At 44.1% G+C, this 22449-nt stretch overlaps 1 protein-coding gene across 1 annotated transcript in view; it reads right to left on the bottom strand.

Annotated features, from left to right (window-relative positions):
- Positions 1–17526: 17526 nt before the first annotated feature.
- The window catches only part of LOC136636464 (opsin-5-like), a 30619-nt gene continuing 25696 nt past the window's right edge, over positions 17527–22449 (bottom strand). Inside the window, exons 4-6 of the mRNA XM_066611548.1 lie at positions 22188–22292; positions 21569–21792; positions 17527–18137 (exon numbers count right to left, since the gene is read on the bottom strand). Of these exons, the coding sequence (XP_066467645.1) occupies positions 17694–18137; positions 21569–21792; positions 22188–22292 (773 nt within the window). The 3' untranslated portion in view covers positions 17527–17693. The remainder of the gene's footprint in view (positions 18138–21568; positions 21793–22187; positions 22293–22449) is intronic.

Genomic DNA, 22449 nt, shown 5'->3' with positions numbered 1-22449 from the left:
CCCAATCCCCATTCCTAGGGAGAACGGAGCAGCTTCCAAGTTGCTTCGCTCTCCTCTGACTTGCGCCACCTCAAGAGGTGGTGCAAGTCCAAGGAAACCCATAGAGGCTAGTGGCCCTTACCCAGAGGTAAGGGGAAATGTTTCCCCTTACCTCTGGCTGAGCTGCTTATGGCCACTATCCTGCGCTGGATACAGCGCAATCCTCCTGGCTTGCCTGTTCCAGTGCAGGATAGGATTGTGCCCTTAGTTTTGTTGGTGGGTTTTAATAGTAGGGTTGGCATGCTATGATTGGTTGCAGAGTGTAATAATAAATAAACTTTATTTATATCCCGCCCTTCTCCCTAAAGGGACCCAGAGTGTAGTCTGCATCTTGTGCTCCACTGCAAAAACATGGACAGGGTGGAGGGAATTGAGATTTTCTTGGTGGTTTTTCCCCCACTCCCCATTGTTTTCTATGGGTTTTTGGGTTCCTACACAAGCTCCTAGGTTGGTATAGCATTCCACCAATGTTTGGGGATGCACCTGTCATTTGGAGGGGATTTAGGAAATCATGTACATTGGCTCCTCTCCATTCCTCCCACATCCTGCCCACATCTCCACCTGGTTTGGGGGTTTACACCAGTTGTAATTGCACCAGTGGTTAGGATACATCAACCTAGCCAGTATCCACCATATCCTAAATTGCTCAGAATGGAGTGTTCAGAATATAGGAATGAGATGTAAAACAGATAAGCTATGCATATATGTTTTAGTTTAGTTTCTTTAGAATGCTGCAAGGTTGAAAAAAGGGGATGTGCTACTTTCCAGAAAGAAAACAACATTGTGGAGCAAGTGCCCATTAGTCTACTGAAGTCTATCCTGCAGTGTTCTATAAGGCTGCTTTTGCCTGGATGATGCTATTCTTTGTCCTGTATTTAGAACTTGCAGTACCCACAAATTCTATGTTATAACTTAACTACCATGAACGGCGAATGCCCAGATTTGAATGGTGTCCATTAAATTTGGAATCAGGAAATGCCATTGGCTGGAATTTTTCTTTTTTTGCATGTGAGGAAGTTTGTGTTCATTATAGACCTCAAGCATCTTGTTAAAATTTTGGAGCTAAAATGAGGGTGCTAACTTCAGAGGCCTCTGTGGGGAGAAGCCAGGCTGTGTGGTGCCTGCATCTTTTACAGGCTCCAAGCAAAACTTCAAATAACGGCCTTGCCTTGCTGGGTGAAATATTCTCTTAAGTTAAATTCCTCTTTGACTATCCTGTGTTTTGATAAAACATCCTAATTGGTGTAAAAGGATCCTGAATTACACTGGAGCATACTAACAGTGCAATCTTAGGTATATCTAATCAAAAGCAAGTCCTATTGAGTTCAATGGAACCTACTCCCAGGTAAGTGTGTATAGGATTGCTGCCCAATCTCGGCACGCCGGATTACCACCAGCGCACAGTGTTGCAAACGTGCTATAAGGCATGTTTGCAAGTCCTAGCACTCTCTCTGGTGTTCCACCAGTGCTGACCGGCACTAGGCTACCACCAGGCGAGCACCAGAGCTCCAATGCTCAGTGGTCGCACTGAGGTAGGTGAGGTGTGGGGGGAGGCATTCCGGGGCAGGGGGAGGTGGAGGGAAGGTGGAGAGGAGGTGTTCCAGGGAGAAGGAGCATGAAGGGAGGCAGGAGTGATGGAGCTTTGCTCCACTGGATCCTGAGCCTCCATTTTGGGCCGCTGGCCTGACATGGTGGCTCAAAATTCTACACCGACCCAAGGGTTGTTGTGGAATTGATTAGTCCTATTGCGGGGCTACTCAGCTTACCCAGGGAAGGGGAAGAAAGTCCTCTTCTCCAGAGGCGCTGCCTGCGGTGCTTGTGAAGCTTGCAGGATGCAGCAGCAGCCATTTTTGACGCCATTGCAGCCCCACACACCAGGCAGTTCAGGACTGGGCTGTTATTTAGGATGAAGATATCTGTGGTCCCATACATTGGTTTAGGGCAGGGTAGAACTTTTTTCAAGGAAACAACTGTAAATTAGAAACTGGAAAATAAGATAACTATAAATAAGAAATCAGAAACATCTACAGTTATTGAATTTTGGCTGGGATCCAAAGGGCCAGTTTAGGTGCACACAAAGATTGTGTGCATCTTGTGAATTGTTGACATGCTTTCATATGACCAACTTCTTCTGAGACTCCCTTCATTTTCAAAAGTGGCTTGCTATATATCATAGGGCAGTGTTTCTCAAACTGTGGGTCAGAACCCATTAGGTTGGTTGCGAGCCATTTTCAGGTGGGTCCCAATTCATTTCAATATTTTATTTTTAATATATTAGACTTGATGCTACTATTGTAGCAGGAGGGCAGGAGGTCTGGTCTAGAGGGTAGAGCCTCCATTTGCCTGAAGATAACATCCGAAGGTCGCCAGTTCGAGGCCACCGGCACCATGCGACCTTGAAGCAGCTAACAAGCTGAAGCCGAGCTATTCCATCTGCTCTGAGCGTGGGAGGATGGAGGCCAGAATGTGAAACCAGATCAAGAAAGTAACACCTGAATGTTGTGGTTCTTGTAAGATAGAACATTCTTTCAAATTGTAAAAATCCCTACGGGGATTTAATAAGCCTGCCTATGTAAACCGCCTTGAATAAAGTCTTGAATAAAGACCAAGAAAGGTGGTATATAACCTGTATTATTATTATTATTATTATTATTATTATTGTTGTTGTTGTTGTTGTTGTTGTTGTTGTTGTTGTTGTTGTTGTTGTTGTTGTTGTATGTGACTGCATTTGGGAAAACGTTACAGACCTGTACTTTTAACAAGCTAGTATGTATATTCTTTAAACAATGTTGGTGACCTACTAATGGATGAATGTGGGTAGAATTGCAGCCTAGGATTGTTAAAACTTTTCCTGCTTGATGATGTCACTTCTGGTCATGACATCACTTCCAGTGAGTCCTGACAGATTCTCATTCTAAAAAGTGGGTCCCAGTGCTAAATGCATGAGAACCACTGTCATAGGGAATGTGGGGAGAGCTGCCTGGTGTTTGATAAACCCAAGTTAGAACAAAGGTAATTAGAAAGGACGTTTCAAGGAAGTAGGAAGAATCGCCTCTGGCCGGAAGAGGGAGCAGAGACACCACCTCCAGTACTGTTCAGCCATGACCTTAAAATAAAATGTCACTTACTCTATTCTTCGCTGCTGGGTTGTCCAGGTTGTCCAGGTATTTTATGGGGAGCATTGCCCGTCAGAGAGCCCATGTCACCAGGCTGACACCTTCACCCTCGATGTCACAGATGAGAGAAATCCAGCTGCTTGGCATTAGCGCTGGTGCCTTCAGTTGACATTGTAAAAAGTCTAATGCCACATTTGACTTAGGGCACAATCCTAACCAGGTCTACTCAGAAGTAAGTCCTATTTTGTTCAATGGGGCTTAGGAAAGTGTGTTTAGGATTGCAGCCTTAATGTTTGAGAGCTAGATCCTGTTCACAGTCAGAATGTCTTTGGGTTTGGGGATCACCACAAACTGCAGCTTGTCAGTGGTGAATACATTTTGCTGACTGAATGTGGCACATAAGAACATAAGAAGAACCCCGCTGGATCAGGCCAAAGGCCCATCTAGTCCAGCTTCCTGTATCTCACAGTGGCCCACCAAATGCCCCAGGGAGCACACAAGACAACAGGCACAACCTGCGTCCTGGTGCATGACTGGTGCACAATCATGCATCTATGTGGAGCAGCTTGTTGCAGGTCTCATAAAACATGGAGCTGTCTGCCTTTAGGCTGTACCAAGACAGTTCATCAAATGCCAGCTCTTTTGCAGCATTTAAGTCAATGGGGAAGCACACTGTTTGGGAGAACGACTGGTGAAGTAGAGTTTTGTAGTTTGCGGCTGAATCGGAGCGGCTTTTGCCATTTGTTTTGCCCATTGCTATAACCTGGACCCGTAAAATATTCCAGTAACAGCCTCCTTTGTGCTGTGTGCTGAACTTCTCCTACAGAGCTTGTGCTGAGATTCTGGGTGGCACCAGCCAACCCGTCAAAGGTTGCAGGCAATGCCAGCAGCGATAACTTAATGCCTGCTTCCATGAGACTGAACAGATCCTCTGTGTGGCATATGTAAACCTGGCTACTTCACCCAGCACTCCAGGGACTAAACAAAATGCTGTCTCTTCTGGAGGGAACACACTGGAACTGTAGCACTGCATTGGCACCAACACATTTCCAAACAGTTTCTGCAGCCAGAACTGCCAGTGGGATCAACTGGGAAATAAATTTATTCTGTACTCCTAATTTAAAGATTTCTACCACAGCTCCTAAGAAGGCTCTTATAAGGACATGCTGCATCTCCCCTCCCCAAACCCACACACTTCAGCTGTAAACTCATCCCCGTGTCATTTTTCTAATCAATGTGGGAAAAGGGTTTATTTTTCAGTAAACCATGTTGTGCTACAGATTACCCACCTAGGTTGCCTGTAATGGTTTTATGAGCACAGTTTTATAACATGGCTCTCATGGGGAAAATATTGTCCAAGCTGATCACATAAACTGTAATGCTGGCTGTTGCTAGCACATATAGGCAAAGTGCTGCTTGAGAAATCACCTTGATATATTCACAAAGTTGGTACAATTCAAAACAAAACTCAACAGGAAGCTCTTTTGCCCTAGAGCTCCTCAGATTGCCAAGTGTATGGCTTGCTTTCGCTTGGGTGGTCCACTTTTGCTCAGAGAAGTTTCAGCTTTGTGATGTGGCAAGGCCACAGTGATCTTGAAGAAATAAGAGGGGGAAAGGTGTTCACCCCAAAGTGTGGTCTTTTTGAAGTTCACAAATTACATTGTTCCTCAATTGAAATGTTACCGCCCCCGCCCCCCATGGATAGTATGCTTTGTGAAATTGGTCTTACCATGCCATTTTATAAGATACAGGGCACACCATTCACGATCCTGAAGAGGAGGAGAAGGAGTAAGGAAGAGCTGTCTGGAAAAGGGGGGGGGGACAGGACTCCTGAGAAAGATGGACTGGAAGCAAGGAGAGAGGAAAGGTAAAGGGCAAGCAGGGAGAACCCTGCCAGCACTGATCCAGGGCTGGGATGGATCCAGCAAGTTAGCTGGGCACTTTGGCAGGACAGGGCCCAATCCTATCCAATTTTCCATTGCCGGTGCTGCTATGCCAATGGAGTATCCACTGCATCCTGTGATGGGAAGGAAGTCACAGAGGTCTTCTCAATGTATGGGAACCTTTGTTCCCTTACCTTGAGGCTGCACTGGTGCTGGAAAGTTGGATAGGATCGGGCCCTTAGTTGGCTATATGCCAAGGAGAAGCTGGAGACATCAGGCATCTACATGAGGGAGACCTGAGCTGGAGTAACACAGTTGCCTGACAGAGCCCCCTTGGTGAAGTAGCCATGTTTAGCTGATTCAATTTTTGTGCATTCCGCTTACTTTTTCATAAACTTCCTTGAAGTTGATGCTTCAAAGAGGTTTCCTACGACTCTTCCCACATGTCATACCCGTTTCCTGCACGTGGAACTCCCCCCATGGGACAAGATGGAGAAGGCTGCAGTGCCCACACAATATCATGCAGTTCCATCTCTGGCCTGTAGAAAGAGGACATATCAAAAGGCCAGTGCCTTGACTGAGAAAGCCCCACTTCTTATGGATGGCTGTGTAGGGCTGCTGACAACCCAGGCAGCCAAAACAGGCAATAAACTGAGCATAAGGGAGGCATCTACTGGTGAAGGTAGGCCTTCAAGTATCCTGCTACCAGGCTGTTTAAGGATCTAAAGGTAAGAACTAGCACCCTGAATTGATTCCAGAGGACTATGGAAGCCACTGCAAAACCTCCAGCACAGGTGTTACCAGTGAGCTGTCCCAACTAACAGCTAGGTGGCTGCATTTTGCACCAGCTGAAGCTCCCAATTGTTTTCCAGGTCAGCCCCACATATTGCATCTTACAGTAATCTAATGGTGGCTAGGGCATGGATCACTCTGGTTAAGTCTGACTTGTTCAGTCATGACTGCAGTCAGGGCAGTAGCTGAAGCTCTAGGCCCAGGCTGCTCTCCTTCCCATCACACACACTTGCTTCCGTGTTTATCACTTGTGTTGACTGTGTAACCACAAACACCTCATACGGATGTATATTAAACATTTCAGATTAAGTGGGTGGTTTCTCAGAAAGAAGGAATACTGAAGGCACACAATATTAGCAACCCCCAAAGGCCCAACTTTATGCTCTTCAAAAGCCACCCAGAAACTCCAAACGTGCCCCGACTCATATTCAGATCTAACTCAAGAAAGATGAGAATGGGATATCAGCTCAAAGTGTTTGCACTAGTAAGACATACGTAGGCTGGTGTCAGCAGTAGAAGGCTAATAAAATGGAGAGGCACATGAACAAAGAATGCTATCCATTCTCAGTTTAAATTCCCTTTAAAGTTCTTAGAGAGATCAAAAAGAGTTTGAATGTCTCTTTTGAAAGCTCACTTGGAAAATACCTGTTCTTTTATTATGTCTAAAAAGCTGAGCTATTCAAAACATGTTAGGTGACTAAAACGTTCTCCATATAGCAAGATGAGCAGACCTATAGCAGCATCAGTATTTCACTAGGGATATTCACTATTAGAGCACTCTATTAAGTGCACAGTCACCCTCAGAGAGAAATAGAAACCTAGTGGCCATCTAGTCCAACTCTTCATGAGCAGAATTAAGATTGATAGACCACAGCTAAACATTCCTTTAATAGGATTTAAATGTAGGAAATTACATCATGTGCCTCTACCCACGTCAGTTGGCATCCTTCAGTCCCGGAAGACTATGGTATCACACTCTGAATAGTGGTTCCGGAACAGTGTCCTCTCCAGTGCGCGAAGCCTGGGTAAAGTAGATATGGAGGATAGACTGTTTCCCATGCAGCAAATCCCCCCTCTCCACATAGCTGAAATGGTCCAATGGAAAGGCAGAAGCCAATACGGTTGGTTCCAGCTGTGTCGCAGGAGTTGCCAGAACGTGACTGTGTTCAGCCATGAACTGCCTCAGGGACTCTGGCTCCGGATTTTGCCTTGAGGTTGACTCCTGAAGCCTTTTCCACAACTGGATGTAGCCACAAGGCAGCGGAGGTTTGGGATCAGAGTTTTCCTTCTCTCAGATGAGCTGCCTTCCCAGGCTAACGAGTTCCATCTACCCGGTGGCTGTTTAGTCGCCTCTTACGACAAGTACAGCCAAACCGAGGGCCTATTCTTGTCCCCAGCCCCCAGGGGATACCCATGAGCAAAGATAAAATCCCATATGACAGTACACAGTAGCATAGCTATAGGGGAGCACAGCACTGAGTTTTGTAGGGTGCCTCAATGTACCTTGTCAGCTGCTGTTCCCCCTCTCCATCAGAGCCATTCACAGTGGTGAGAGCAAAGCAGAGGTCTCTTCCACTTGGCCTTGCCACCATGAATGGCTCTGATTGCAAGGGGGAATGGCAGTTTACAGGGTACATTGAGGCACCTTACAAAACTTAGGGTACAATCCTATCCATACTTTCCTGGGAGTAAGCCCCACTGACTATAATGGAACTTAGTTCTGAGTAGACATGCATAGGATTGGGATCTTAGTGCTATGCCCCCCTGGTATCTACACTACTGGCACTACATGCTTACAGTGGTACATATATTATATAGCCCCAATGGGCATGATTGACCTCTTTTTTTATAAAGAGGAAAAATCTGTTTAAATTGTGTCTAGACATGTATAGATTATTTTAATAGTGCCCTGATTATTTTAATGGACACAGAGGCCAGTGATAAAACTTGATTCAGTTTGCAAACACAGCACCAGCACAGCAAAGTTTACTGATCAAGGTCAGATACCCAATCAATATCCTGGAGCTACATATATACTTCCCCCAAGACAGTTCAGGTCTTTGTTGCATCTCCCCCAGTGAAAGGGATGCTATCTATTGTTACATGAGAGAGAGAGAGAGAGAGAGAGAGAGAGAGAGAGAGAGAGAGAGAGAGAGAGAGAGAGAGACCTGCATCCCATGTTGCATCTCATCCATGCATCCTATGTATAGTGACAGGCGTATCTACACTCAGTGTTCCACCATGTATATAGAAACTCAGCTAGAGGAATGTATGTGCTAATAAGATATAACCAGTGCTAATCTAGACTGTAGTATGGCATAGAGGAGAGAGACAGAGAGTGCGAAAGAGAAGAAAGGATCCAGGTGTACTATGCCAGATGAAAAACAAATCCTGATGGCCCAAGACAGGTTCCTTCCCACTGCCCAAATCTTCTCAACTTTTCTAACTCCATGGACACCCCTAGTGCATAAGAACAGAGGAAGAAGATGCTCCTACACCCACCTTTCCTTCCCTTACCTCAAGCTGTTCTCAGTGCACAATGTCTGTTCTCAGTGCCACTCTTTTTCAAATGAACAGGAAGAATGGAGTGTGCTGGGTTCAGCAAACTGGAAGGGGATCAGAGCACCAACTGGTATAGTTTGTCAGCAGCAGGCTGGAGAGGACTGTAGACAGACAAGGAGGCTCATCAGTTTGCTGCTTCTCCAACATTGCTGCTTGATGCAAAACTTTCATGTTGCTTCATGGAAAGATCAGCCATGGCCACAGAAAGTGACAAGGACTATGTATTAGAAAAAAATGTGAAACTCACAAGAGACAACAGTTGATCTGACATTGAGGAAAAATCCTAACACTGTTTGGAAAAGCTTTTTAAATAAACTTAAGATTCACTTTAACTCCTGATTCCTGATCTGTGCTGACTGAGAATTGATCCACAAATCTTCTTTTCAATCTATTACCATAAGCACAAATCACAGGTGTGCAATTCTGTTGTGACTAATTTGGTGATGCTCATTCTAAGTGATTGCCCAACTAAATCTGTCTCTCTACCATCGCTACCTCATTTGGACCTCAGGAGACCCTCCAAATAGCATTGCAGTCAAGTATTTCAAGTTGCTTCTGCACATTGGATCACTGAAAATCCCTCCCACTCCCTTAACCTCAAGTCCTCCTTACTCTGTTCATAAGGACAACAGCATGGCTGAAGGCTATGAACAAAAAAACCCTGTAAATCACAACTTGTGATGTTCCCTACCAATTCAAAAGCAGTCAGTGGCACAACCATAGTTCTCAAATCCCGGACCCCAGAATCAGGAGTTGTGATTCCCCAGAACGTGAGGAAAAATTTGGGGTAAAAGACTGTGCTATATCTGGATACATACTACCGTGGACATCTTAAGATGTAAGTAGAAAGGCAAAATATACAATTGCCCCTTGTAGGCATAGTTGACTTGTGCAAATTTGATTATATGTGCTTGGAAAAATAAAACACACACAGAGAGAGGGAAAAAAAACTGTTAAACAATTTCTGCCCAATGTTGCATATATGCAACAGGGACCAAATGTGTACACCTGTTGTTTAGGCAAAAATGGGTTAAACAGTAAAGGCAATTCTGCTTACTAAATACATGCCTGAAAGTAAACCTGAGATCAGAGAATGAAGCTGCTACTCCCTCAGTTCCCTCCTGCGTCTTGCAATTTTTAAAGAGACAATACCTAGTTATCTGATGTCAGGTTTTTCAATGTAATTGTGAGTACAGGTGGAGCCTATTTATCCGCGTTAGTTCCATTCCGTGACTCGGTGTGATTAACAAAAAAAGCATTGTGCTAAATTCCATAGAGTTACAAAAATATGCTGCAGCCTGACGCTTCCGGATGGAAGGAAACTAAGGCAGCTGTTATCAATCCCCTCCCCTCCATACTCAGCCCTCCCGCTTCTGTCCCGCTTCTTTCACAGGTGGGATGCTGACCTTTTAAGAGTCTAGTCCTATGCATTTCTACTCAGAAGTAAGTCCCATTCTAGTCAATGGGGCTTACTCCCAGGAAAGTGTGGAGAGGATTGTAGCCTAAATCTGGTCTATTCATTCTCTATTGGTTTCAGTGAGGAAGGTGGAAGGCCTCCATTTCTCTTCCTTATACATTGATAGTTTTCCAGACAATCCTCATGACATTTGAAGACATTTGAGGATCCTCCTCCAGGGAACCAAATCTACTAAATTTCTATATGGGGGGGGGGGTGATAAATCTATTTTGAAAATAAGAGGATACTGTATTTGAAATGAACTAGCCCAGCGAAGGCAAGCTCCCATGAACACAACTTCACCGCATGCTGAGAAAGAAGAAATAAATGGGGTGTGTTAATGAATCAGTACTGGAAAGAATTAGAAATAAAAAGCTTAAGTGAAAATGCTAGGGCTGCAATCCTATGCACACTTTCCTGGAAGTAAACCCCACTGAACACAATGGGACTTACTTCTGAGGAGAGATGCATAGAATTGGGTGATATTGTACAGAAAACAACTGTCATTTTTATCATCTCTTGGGCTATGCCTTACTTGCTTTGTATGCCCAATTGAGGAAATATCTCCAGCAAGCTTGACAATCTTTTCTTGGGTTATATTAAAATAAAGAGCTTGTTAAGTAAATCAGAACAAGTCAGAAGAGTTTTCCCTGTTTAACCTGAATGCCTGCTGATTTGCTGCACAGCTGAGCTGATGCCCCTGTCACTACATTTTGAGGCCAATTACCATCTCTGCTGGATGCTTTTCTAGCAAAAAACACAATTTTTTTTTTTAAAAAAGGCTTACTAAGATCTCTTCATTTCAATACCTTCATTTTGTGAGAGGACAGCAAGACTCTCTTTACATACTTGCAACAATTTATTATGTGACATCTGACTGTGCCAAGGAAGAAGGAGGTGGTTGTGGATGGGTTGGATGCTATACAGCGTTGGGGATAAAAGCAAGGCTGCAACTTTATGGTAATCCATAAAAAAAAGATCCTTTGGTGACTTTGGAGCAAGACTCAAGTGTCTGCTGGGTAGAACAATTGGGAGAAGGATGGTGTCTGGCAGAGGCTGATCACAGCTGGATCTCCTTGTCACAGAATGTGGTGATGGCAACTGGCCTCGATGCCTTTAAAAGGGGATTGTTACAAGTCATGATGGGTATACACAACCTCCTGGTTTTGGAAGTAGGCTATCTTTGAACGCCTGGTACAAGGGAATGGCAATAGGATATGAGGATCCCTGAGGCATCTGGTGGGGCACTGTGAGATGCAGGAAGCTGGACGAGATGGGCCTTTGGCCTGATCCAGCAGAGACTTTCTTATGTTGCTATTCTTAGACTGCCCCAGGAGTGAACTCATGCCCTTTGCCAATCACAGGACTGATATGGGAACACAAAGTACCTGAAGCCAAACCTTTCCACACTTGAATTTACGTGTAACAAAACTCAACAGCTGCTTTTCCTAGAAAAATGCAATGCTTCCAGAAATTAACATAAAAGCATTTTCTATATTTAGTGGGACGTATCATCTGGAAACCACAGAGAAAGAGCAGAGTAAAGGAAGTGGATCCCTACTGCCCGTTTCATACTCAAGGAGACTACGTACAACATGTTTGCAAAGCTCAAAGCACTAATATTAAGCAAATCTTTGATGTGAACTGAGCTAAGAAAGAAAGAAAGAACTTGTCATTTGGGTGTCAAATGCACTAACATGCCATCTGCATCTTTTGATTGGACTGTGTTATTGAGATCTTGCTCAACGAGTGGAGCACAGCACCAACTGTTTAGTTGTCAAAACGTCTATCAAACCAGAATAAATCACTTCCTTGACTTTTTTGTCAGTCAGCTGATACTTGCTACTTTCTAGATATCCACCTGATTTTGCAGGCGGAGAATATGCAAGTCCTGATTAATACAGGTGGGAACTCACTATCCACTAATTTGACTTACCACTGATACAGAGGTCCACCTTTACACCTTGTAACAAGAAAAAAAAGCACCAAAATCCAATTTCCCACCTTTGCGCTGTTAAATAATTTTAATTTCATTCCATTAGATTCCATTATTCACCCCATCTAGTGGCTGAATGTGTAAATACCAATGCATTCTGGGTCAACAATAGAGGAGCAAGTAACCTGGAAGTAGGTCTTTAAAGCTATTTTTCCACTGTTTTGGAATCTACTAATTTTTTTTAATCTTCTAGGGTTCTAGAGCAGAACCCCAGTGGATAATGAGACATGACCTCCATGCAAAAATCACTCAAGTTCAAAGACTAACTTGGGTTATCTTCACCATATACAGTATAAACATGTGAATGGAACTGACAGAGGGGAGACACCCATCAGAGAGTCCACCTGGCTCTGGCTAGTCTGGCCTTTGAACACTCAATACTGTTGGCAGTGGAAGACTCCAATGAGCAATCACAGGGAGGGTTGGTGTGCTGGGGGGGGGGGGAAAGAGTGCAGGGTTTTGCCCCAGAACCCCAGTTGGTGGTGGATGGGTAGGATACATCTAGTCTTATCTCCACACATTAAGATAAATTTGGATGTTTGCTTAGATGTGGGGCTCACAGAAGCATAAATCTCAAACTCTTGCTTTCCTATTTCATATACAGTGCCTAAAGCTGGAAATCACTAATGTCATCACAGGTGAGATCTATGAGCCCCAACTTCATAGGTTACTGCAGAAAGAGGGATTTAGAAACTGAAGTCTCTTCTGCAGCTGCATGCTTGCAAGCTCTGCTTCTTTTAAACATCCAAATCAGCAGAAAAACGACTGATGAATTTCTGGTTTTATTTGTAGGCAATATTGTCCAACTGCTTAGAGAATGTTTCATCAATTCATCATCTGCCTGTTAACTGATCAATAAATGAAATGTAAATACATTGCACATTACCAAAACCTGAATGTGCCTTTTTGAGATATTGCAATAAACTATTTGTGGGTGAAGGAACTTAGATAATGCTTTCTAGCCTGGAGATTTGGACTCAATCGTTTAATAGAAAAAGTTGACAACATGTTAATTAAAATGACTAGTGGCCCTCATGGTTTGGGTCCAGAACATTATACCTCACATGAAGTCCCCTCTGAGAAGGTCAATAGCTCCAGGCCTCCTCCTGTGAGGAAAATGGTTAAAGAATTAATTTCGGAAAAGAAGTTAAGATTAAGCCAAGACTGTAGCAGTGAGGTCACAAGGCTTCTTAATCACAAGATTTTTGCACAGTGAGGGTCAGTGTTGGAACAATGTTTTAAGGTAGTTGATTCAAATGCATGCATTTTCTTGGTCAGGAAGGGCCTGGGTCCCGAGAGGAGCTTCAGTGGAAATTCAGAAGCAGAATTAAAATGGGGGTGGGGGGAGGAGCCCCAATCAAAACTGGAAAAACACAATATTGGAAGCCTTTTTATGACTGGATAGATAATTTTAGTTAAACAATATTGAGTGTTTTGATAAATCTAAATTTTTATACTGATAAATATGATAGCCTTTGTATTGATGATTATTGTATTTTTTTCAGTCGTTTTGATTGCTTTTTTTTTTTTTTTTGAATGATGCATGTTGTAATCTAGGGCCAATACCCTCATGTGTAACCTGTGTAGTACAAGCCCTAAGTATAACCCAATTTCCTTACCTGTATCTGTAATAAATAAATAAAATATTTTAAAAAACAAACAAACTGGAAAAACACAACCTTGTAAGAAAGTGAAGCCTTGTTTGCATTAAATAAAAACTCCTTGATTGCTGCTTCACAACCTCCCTTTCCTCTCTGCCACCCCCACCCACCCAAAGCCACTAAGTTCTGAGAAGCTGACCTTTCTCCGTTGTTTGCTAATGGTACTTGGCGTGAATAACCAGGGAAATGTTTTGAGACCAACGGCTGTGATTGCATTGTTGAATCTGAAGGGAATGTCAGTATGAGGGCTTTTTTAAATTACAGCCCAGCACATCTACATGGTGTCCATCTCTTTGTTTTCTCCCCTTGCATTTTTTGGGAGTGCCAGTGAAATGTCACAGCTTTGGCTACTGTGGAGGTCAAACTACAGCCTCATTTGCTGGTAGCTTCTGAAGTGGCCATTGTGCCTGGGATTCTTTCTTTCCACAAGGACCACTTATCTGCCCCATTCCCAAGGACTTCAGAGTACTTTTGCACTCTGCCTCTCTCATTAATTGGATTATTTGTTTTCAAGCATCCCGCTGAGCAAGTCACATTGTCCCACGCCTGGTTGGCAAAGCCTAACATAACGGTGACTGGCTCAAAATAGTTTTAAGGGGGGTGAATTTGAATCTACAGAACAGTCAGGTTCCTGAGCCTACTGTAAAGCATTTAACCTATACTGGGTTTATCCAGATGCCAGGGTGCTGGAATCAGCAATCCAGCAGTTGAAACACTGTGCGTGACCAACATGTTGATCCTTTTCTAAAGAAAAAAATAAATCCAACTGAATCTTTGTCAGGAATACAGAATTCATGGTGACCATGTTACCACTCAGGAGGGGGAGAAAAAAGGATGCCTTTCTCTTGCCTCAATAACCGATTCATCAGCCCAATATCGGGTACACTTAGTGAAAGCACAGATGCCTTCGGTGGCAAACTAAGAAGGCTTAGTTGGTAAAATGGTGTTTACAGGTCCCGAACACCATTTTGATGTGTTTTTTTTTTGGGGGGGGGGGATAAACGTTGTCCCTCAGTTGTCTCTGATGTACCTGGACTTTGTTCTTCCTTCTGTTTTTTCCAGATTTCCATGCTGAGAGGACAACCTGCTCTCCAAACGCCAGCTAAGGACCGAAGAAAAGTATTTTTTTCAGTAGTCTTGCTGATATTCTTCATTTTTTTCACATTTATATCCTGCCCTTTTCCCAAGGAGTTCAAGGTGGTATACGCAGCACCTCTCTTTCCTTTATCTTCACACTTGGACTGCACTTGGGCAGTCCAATCCTAAGAAGCGCTGGTGCAGCAGGGCTGCTTGGCCTCCGCTGCAGCCAGCACTTGTCAGGAGCAGGCTGGAGGTCTCCATGGGCTAGGTGTATTTTCCTCCTTACCCCGAGTAATGCCCCAGCGTGCCCTATGGGGCTACTTGGATCTGCACCTGTTAAATATCAGGTGCAAGTCTGAACAGCCCCGTGTAATGCTGGCAGGCCTGGGAAGGGGTTTAGGATATGGCAGAGGGCTGCTTCGCTGATCCTGCCCCTCCCAAGTCTGATCTGCCCATTCTGCCTGCCCTGCCCCCGAACGCCCCCTCTGAACCACCCTCCTGCCGCTGCTCCAATGCCTGCAAGTCTGCCTGGTCCATTGGGCAGGGGGTTTGGATGTAGCATTGGTGGGGTGGTGCAGACTACTCTCCTGCTGACTACTCATGTGGTGCCATAAGCATGCTTTATGGCTCATTTGTAACAACTTCCACTGGTGCTGGGGCTGCTGTGCAAGCAGAATGGCAACTTAGGATTGTGCTCGGTAGGGATTTGAACCTTCCTCCCCCTCCAGTCCCACTCCTGTACTCTAATCACTGCACCGCACTGGCACAGTCACACTCCTTCATGTTAATAGACAGTTTAGTTCCAAGCCTAACAGGAGGACAGTTGAACTGAAATACTTATACAGAAATAGTATGAGATCAAGGGAAAAATTCTTTGTTTTTAGATTGTGAGTCTTTGGTGACGAAAAGCCATCTTTTTGCTGTGTGAACTGCTTTCAGAACTTTACTGTTGAAAAGTGATCTATATTCTAAATACTATAATGTTACCCATTCTACTATCTTCTCCACCAAAGAAACCCAATATTTGTTTCTCATACAAAGGATAAGACTTGACTGTTGGCATCGAGGTTTCCATTTGCTTTTGAAATTATAATGTTCTGCTCCACCTAGTTCCACTGCCTAGTAGTTTTTAATTAGTTATGGTAATGACATCCAAGATGAAACGAAAATTCCAAATTTGCTTCTAAAAATGAATATGTTTTCAGTTCAGGCCTATGGCTATGAAAGAAATCATAGTTCACTTTCTCATTGCTTACAAAGTTTATTTGTTTTAAAATTGAAATTAGAGATGATAATCTCAAAACAAATATACCAAGGGAGGAAAGGAAGGTGAGCTTTCTTGTAACCATCCCAAGGAACACAACTGGAAAGCTGTAGTTTTTGAAAAAAACATATCAGGCCCTTACTCCCACCCCCACCCCAATTCAGTTTTCCAAAATGTTATAGTTCTTAATTTAACAGCCATAAGTACAAATACTACTCCTTGGAAGTATGTGTGCCACAGTGATTATTTCACAATGCAAATCTTTACCATGTGTATTCTCTCATTGGCATCGTCCTACGTGCTGCCCTGGCATCTTTCGGATGAAGAGGAAGAGGGAAGTATAAAGCAGACTGGCTGGGGCAATGGATTCTTGCCCGCCACCCCCCTCTGTCCCTCTTCCTCCTGCTCCCTGGATTCTGAAAGGAAAAGGCGGAAAGAATGAAAGTAGAAATGGGGGGGGGGGAGATGGGACTGCTGGGCTAAGCGCTCCAGCCCACCACACCACTCCAGTCTTGTGTACCATTTTCCTCATCCATTTCAAATCCAGGGAGTGGGAGAAGTGGCAGAGATGACTAGTGGGCACGAATGGATAAGGAAGTCCATAACGTTTGGCATGGCAAGGGAGCACCCAAACAGAGCAGCTGTTAGCAGACTGATGCTTGGAGATCTTGCCCAGAGAGGGTCAAAACAGTTGTGTTGTTTGACTTACTACTTAGTAGACTTATGGCAGTGCCTACCAAGTATTTGCAACTTTATACAGGTTACCCACCCAGCTAGTTTTAGCACCTTTTACTAGTGGATTTCTGCTTCTTAAGAATGATTTCAAAGTATGCCCTTACATACTTACATTTACATATATGTGTATGTGTGCATGCACAAGAGAGAGAGAGAGAGATCTCAGTCACCATTCTCAGGGCTGGTTTCCCACCAAAGCAAGATGAAGCAGTGGTTTCAGGCAGCAATTGAAGAGAAGGTTGCCAGTCTCCTGCTGCCAACTGCCATCTTTACGTGTCATTACGTGTCTTTACGTGTCAAGGTTTGACTACTTACTTCTCATGCAGTAATGGCTAAGGCTACCACTGAGAGCTCTGGACATCGGTGTCATGAGTCAGCGTTACAGGCATGTCTGACTGCAAAAAGCTATCCAGAATGTGGAAACTAGATCAGAATGCAATCCATGCTCCATGTCTTGCTATCAAGACTGCAGCTCCATTAGCCTGACAGGCCCGAAGATAAACAATAGGGCTCCAGTCCAGATCCTTTCAGCCCTGGGCACGTAAAAGTTTAGTCTTCCATGGAAGGTTTATTAGCTATTGCTCTCCCTCTGGTGGTTGAATGTGGAACAGCATCCCAGTGCTACTGGCCAAAGATTGCCTTTCCAGCTGGACATAAAGTAAATGCAGTCTAGTGAGAGCTGGAAGCAACCTGAATAAAGCCAAGATTTCAAACAAGGATTAAAATAGCAGAAAAAAAATGTAACTTCTACATTATATTCATTAGGGGGAGAAAAAATATTAGAGATTGAGTTTTTACATGCCAGCGGACACATTTTCTACAAAAACCTCTTTCATTTGCGTTCTTGCAGCTGCAGAGGGGAAACAAGTTCCCCCTCTTCCTAGATCTGCTGCCTTCCCTTATTTTTAACCTGCTACATGACAATTTTATTACCCTTCTCTATGTATATATACTGCATATGATTTTAGTCTGGTTTTATGTTTCCTGCTTCACTTCAAATCAAATGGGTGGGTCATCAGTGCTAGAGAAAAGACAGAGGTAAGGATATGGCAGAAGCAGCATGCTATCAGCTACGTTTATCAGCTGCACACTGCAAACAGCCAGACTCCTCACAGTCTGTCACATTCTATGTCAGGATTGGCGGACGGAGTATCAAAACCATGAGAATATACCTCCCTGTTTACGGGAGGAGGGGTGTTGCAACGACTCCCCACCCCAGAATCAGGACTTAAGGCAGGCTGAACATCCGCAGCATATTTCTCTTCTCTATGAGAAGGCGAATTCTCCAGCTTCTGTTTGAGATTCTTGAACTGCTTGAGCTTCACAGGGTCCTTGATTTCTTTGGCACAGTGAAGCAGGATGAGAATATCCTTCCGGAATTTGGAGCTCATTCCAAAGTAGATGATGGGATTGTAGAAACTAGCAGACTTTGCAAACAGGCTGGCAAGGATGCTGGTTAGATTGGGCACAGAATAACCATAGGCAGACCACATTGAAATGACGGCATATGGAGACCACGCGGTGATAAATGCTGTGCAAATGACTATGGAGACCTAGAGGAGAGAATGAAACAATGGCAGTCATCATTTTCCATTTCCCTGCCCAAACCAAAAGCGACTGTAGTAAAGAATCAAGTTCTGAAAAATGAGGTAACCTGGATCATATTTCCAGGTCTTGCAATAAACTCACTGACATAATGCGCGGCAATACATTTTATCTACTACTTGTCTTTCCCTTGCTGTCTTTTAAGATTGTCGGAACTTTATGTATGATTTATATTAGAGATCTCAGGAACTAGAACTCTTGGAGGCCAAATCTGCCCCCTTAAGTCAGTGGTATTCAAACTGGGTCATCAAGATGCCCAGCCTGAGGGCCCTCGCCACATTCCCTTAAGGGGCAGGGGCGGGGGGGAGGCAGCAATCTGATCCCCAGAATCGCGTCGCTCAGGGGGCTGCAGGGACTGGCATGTACTCACCAGTCCCTGCAGCAGTCTCCCTGGGGAGGCCTGCACGAGCGTCTGCCAATCCCACCCTCTCTTACCCTGCTCGCTCCCTGCCACGCCTTCCTCCAGCCTCCACCAGCCTTTGAATGCTTCCTTCCTGCCTTCCCCCACATCCCCACTCACCTCTCTGCTGCTTGGTGGTCCATGTGAGCCACTGCGCAGCGGGCCTAGCACTGGAGCTGGCCTAGTGCGAGCTCATGCTGGGTTAGCTCCGGTGCTGGGCCGGCGGTAAGGCTTGCAAACATACCTTATGGCACATTTGCCACAGTGCACGCTGGTGGTAAGCAGCACGCATGGCGCTGAATCGGACCCTAAATTAGTTACAATTCAATACATTTCCTGAATAAGATGAAATCCCACCCAGTCTAGACAACAAAACTATGCCTTTCTTTGGATGTATACAATATAATGCTCCAAGGGAAAGTTAGCAATTATGTTACTGCTGATGCAGATGCAAATGTGTATCTGGAGGCACATTTGCACAACAGTGTTTATCCAGGTTGCACTGAACTGGTTGGCTGCATCAGTCGATGTCTTTTAGGAACCATGTACACGACCCTGAGCTCCTTGGAGGAAGGGAGGTATAAAAATGTGAAAAGTATTAGCATCTCAGTTTTTGTTTGTTTTCTCTACATTTCGGCATAAGAATCCTGGCACAGTGTTTTCAAATACTTGGACTCTGACCTGACAGAGTTGCATGCATAGAACGCTTTTTAATGAATTGAAATTCTGCCAATCGGCTATTTGGCAGAGTGGGGATGCTGAATTATTATTAAGAATATTTACACACACACACACACACACACACAGAGAGAGAGAGAGAGAGAGAGAGAGAGCGAGAGAGAGAGAGAGAGAGAGAGAGAGAGAGAGAGAGAGAGAATATTTATATACTTATATATAACTATAAGAATATTTAAATATTCAATAAATTGAGTGTTTTCAACAAGAGTATTTTACAAAGTAATTCATATGGCAAAATAACTCAATAAATGGTTCTCTGTCTCCCAAAGATTCACAGTCTGAAAAACATGCAGAAGGGCTGATTGGCTGGCTAACCGAAGGGAGCGGGACAGGTGAGCTTTTCCAGCGCGCATGTGCTGGGGTTAGCTCAGTCCGTTCCTGGGAAGCGACCCCCGCCCGCCTGCCCTGTAGCTAGTCTGGGATTAGCTGGTCGCTCTCTGGAGTACCGGGTAGGAATTTTTTGAACATCATCTGATTGGCACCACGATGGTGTTTGTTTTCGCCTACCTCAGACTGGCTATGGAGCGTGTTTGGGTTTGCAATATATCTCTTTAATGCCCTGGTCACTGGCGGTAGAAGTGCGGGATGCGTAGGCAGAAGACCTTCTCGGTGTCCAATAGAAGTCAGCAAGGACAGGGGTGAATCAGAACTGCTCCCAAGATGCTGGACCGGCTCAGGGAGGCAGGCTGGCTAGCCCCTTGTCTGAACTTGGGGGCCTTGCAGGGATGACCTGAAGGCATAGCAGTTTGGCTGACTTACTCTCTTCGGCTGATGGTGAAAGGCGGGCTTAATAACAATTGAGCTATGCCTGGAGTCGGGTGGACGCCCTATGAGATTGGGGGACGTAGACGGCTAGGGCCGTTTCCCCCACTTAGAACCCCGCACTTGGGATGGGTATTTACCCTGTTGTTGCCTTGTTGTAATTCAATAAAGTGGCCCATTTTAGTTCAATACCTGTTGTCGGCTGTATTTATTTGGGGAGTGCATGGTAAGAGACATATTCTGGGTTAAGAGGGACAGTTGCTGTCCCTTTGCTAAATATAAAAGGACAGCACTTTAAAAGGTGCCTCTTTGCCCAGTTAGTAGGGCGCATATTTCACTCCCTCCTGAACAACAGATAAGTGAGATTTCAACTTTTTTTTTTTTAAAGGTTTTGTACTGATAGCCCCAGAAGATGCATTGGATAGGGAAACTGCATGCAAAATCCATTTGTGTGGGCACTTCATCATCCAGCTAGGGATATGCAAGCAGGAGCTTGCTTCTGTGTACATATTTGTATGTTTTATTTATATGGCTCCTATCCGAATCATAGTATGGGTGTTTTAAACTAATGTATCATCACTACTTTTTTCTATTCTTCCTATTCTTCTTTCAATGTATAAACAACACAATGAATAATCTTCAATGTATCCTCTCCAATGTATAATCTTTCTCTACTGCACTTTTTGGTACTTATTTTTGGTATGATTGGTATTATTTTACTTATTTTTACAATTGGTACTTATTGGTACGATTGGTACTTATTCTTACCATTAACAGTGCAATTCTAGGCATTTATACTCAGAAGTAAGTCCCACTGAATTCAATGGGACTTATATTCAGGTGTGCACATATAAGATTGCAGCTGGACAGCCCAATCCTATGTTAACTCCCCACATGGCGAATCAGCTGACCCAACAGGACATGCACTATATCCCTTGTGGGGGTTTCAGGCCATGGAGGACTCCTGCAAGGTCAGGAGAGACCTCACTTGTTCCTTCATTTGAGGGAACATTTGTTCCCTTGCTGCCTTAATGAGTCTATTCAGAGATGCACTAGCAATTTAGCTGGCGCAAGTCCAAGTGGATCTGGGATTAAGGCAGGGAACCTTCCCCTTTCTGACCTTGATGTGCCTCCTCCCCATCCTGATCCTAGCCTGGTCCTCTCCCTCCCTTCCCCCTCCCCTCCCCTCCCTGCCAGCCCCCACCCCATGCTGACCTATTGGTGCTGGGGGATGTCGACGGACTCCTGGCATGCAGACCTCACCGCTCCCTGCTTGTGGCAGCAGACAGGCCACATGGAATGGCATGTCATGCTTTGTGACAGCCATAAAGGACCTTATACTGTCAGAACACTGCTTTTGGCAGCCTAAGCTCCTATTAGGATTGGGTCATGTGTCTAACTTGGAATATTTAAATAAAGGCTACCAGGTCTATTGCTATTTTGTCTATATAGTACATTAAAATAAAAGCCCAGACTGACCCTTGTAACACTTCGTTCCATACGCCTCTGCCGGTCAGTTGGATCACCCACACCAGATAGTACATGGCTGGACTTGACCGTATTGATAATGGACACATATGAGAAAACCATGACAGTCACAGGTAGGAAGAAACAGCAGATAAAAATGGACACAATGTAAGATTTGTAGATGGTTGAGAAGTTGGCTTTTGCCCAGTCTATTTCACACGTTCCGTACATCCGATCTAGGAAGCAAAATAAATTGGTCAGTAATTCATTTTTAAACATTTGTCACTATAATATCTAATTGTGAAAACCACAAAGATGGGTTTCTCCTTAGAATTTCAAGGTAAACACTGTCACAATGACCTAAGAAATTGCAACCGTTACAACATTTTGCTGTAACCAGTTTTCTAGAATTTCAGAACCCATACAGGACAAAATTCACATAAGCCATAAACTGAATCATTGGAATGTCTGTTCCAACACCACTGGGCACTAGCTATTTAGGATCCTAAAATTGTATTAGTTGAATGAATTCAAATAGTGACAATATATTCATTCTCTTAATTTACCCAAGTGGATACTGGATTTCTTTCATTACCCGCAAATAGTTCAGTCCTAGAAAGAAAAACATTACCTGTGTAACTGCCCCATCCCAGGACTGGAGCTACTGACCAGAAGGATGATGCTGCCCAAATAAGAAAAAGAGCCACAGAAATGCTGCTGTTGTTGATGCAAGTTGCTGGAAAACACAACAGCAAGAGAAGTTGGCACTCAGCACATTTTACATGATACAATTAAGGGCACAATCCTAACCAGGTCTACTCAGAAGTAAATTCTATTTTGTTCAATGGGGCTCAGACTCAGGAAAGTGTGGTTAGGATTGCAGCCTAAGTCAA

The sequence above is a fragment of the Tiliqua scincoides genome, chromosome 1, assembly GCF_035046505.1.
Source record: "Tiliqua scincoides isolate rTilSci1 chromosome 1, rTilSci1.hap2, whole genome shotgun sequence".
NCBI classification, from domain to species: Eukaryota; Metazoa; Chordata; class Lepidosauria; order Squamata; family Scincidae; genus Tiliqua; species Tiliqua scincoides.
The sequence above is the reverse complement of the archived record's forward strand: the minus strand, read 5'-3'. Positions and strand labels throughout refer to the sequence as shown.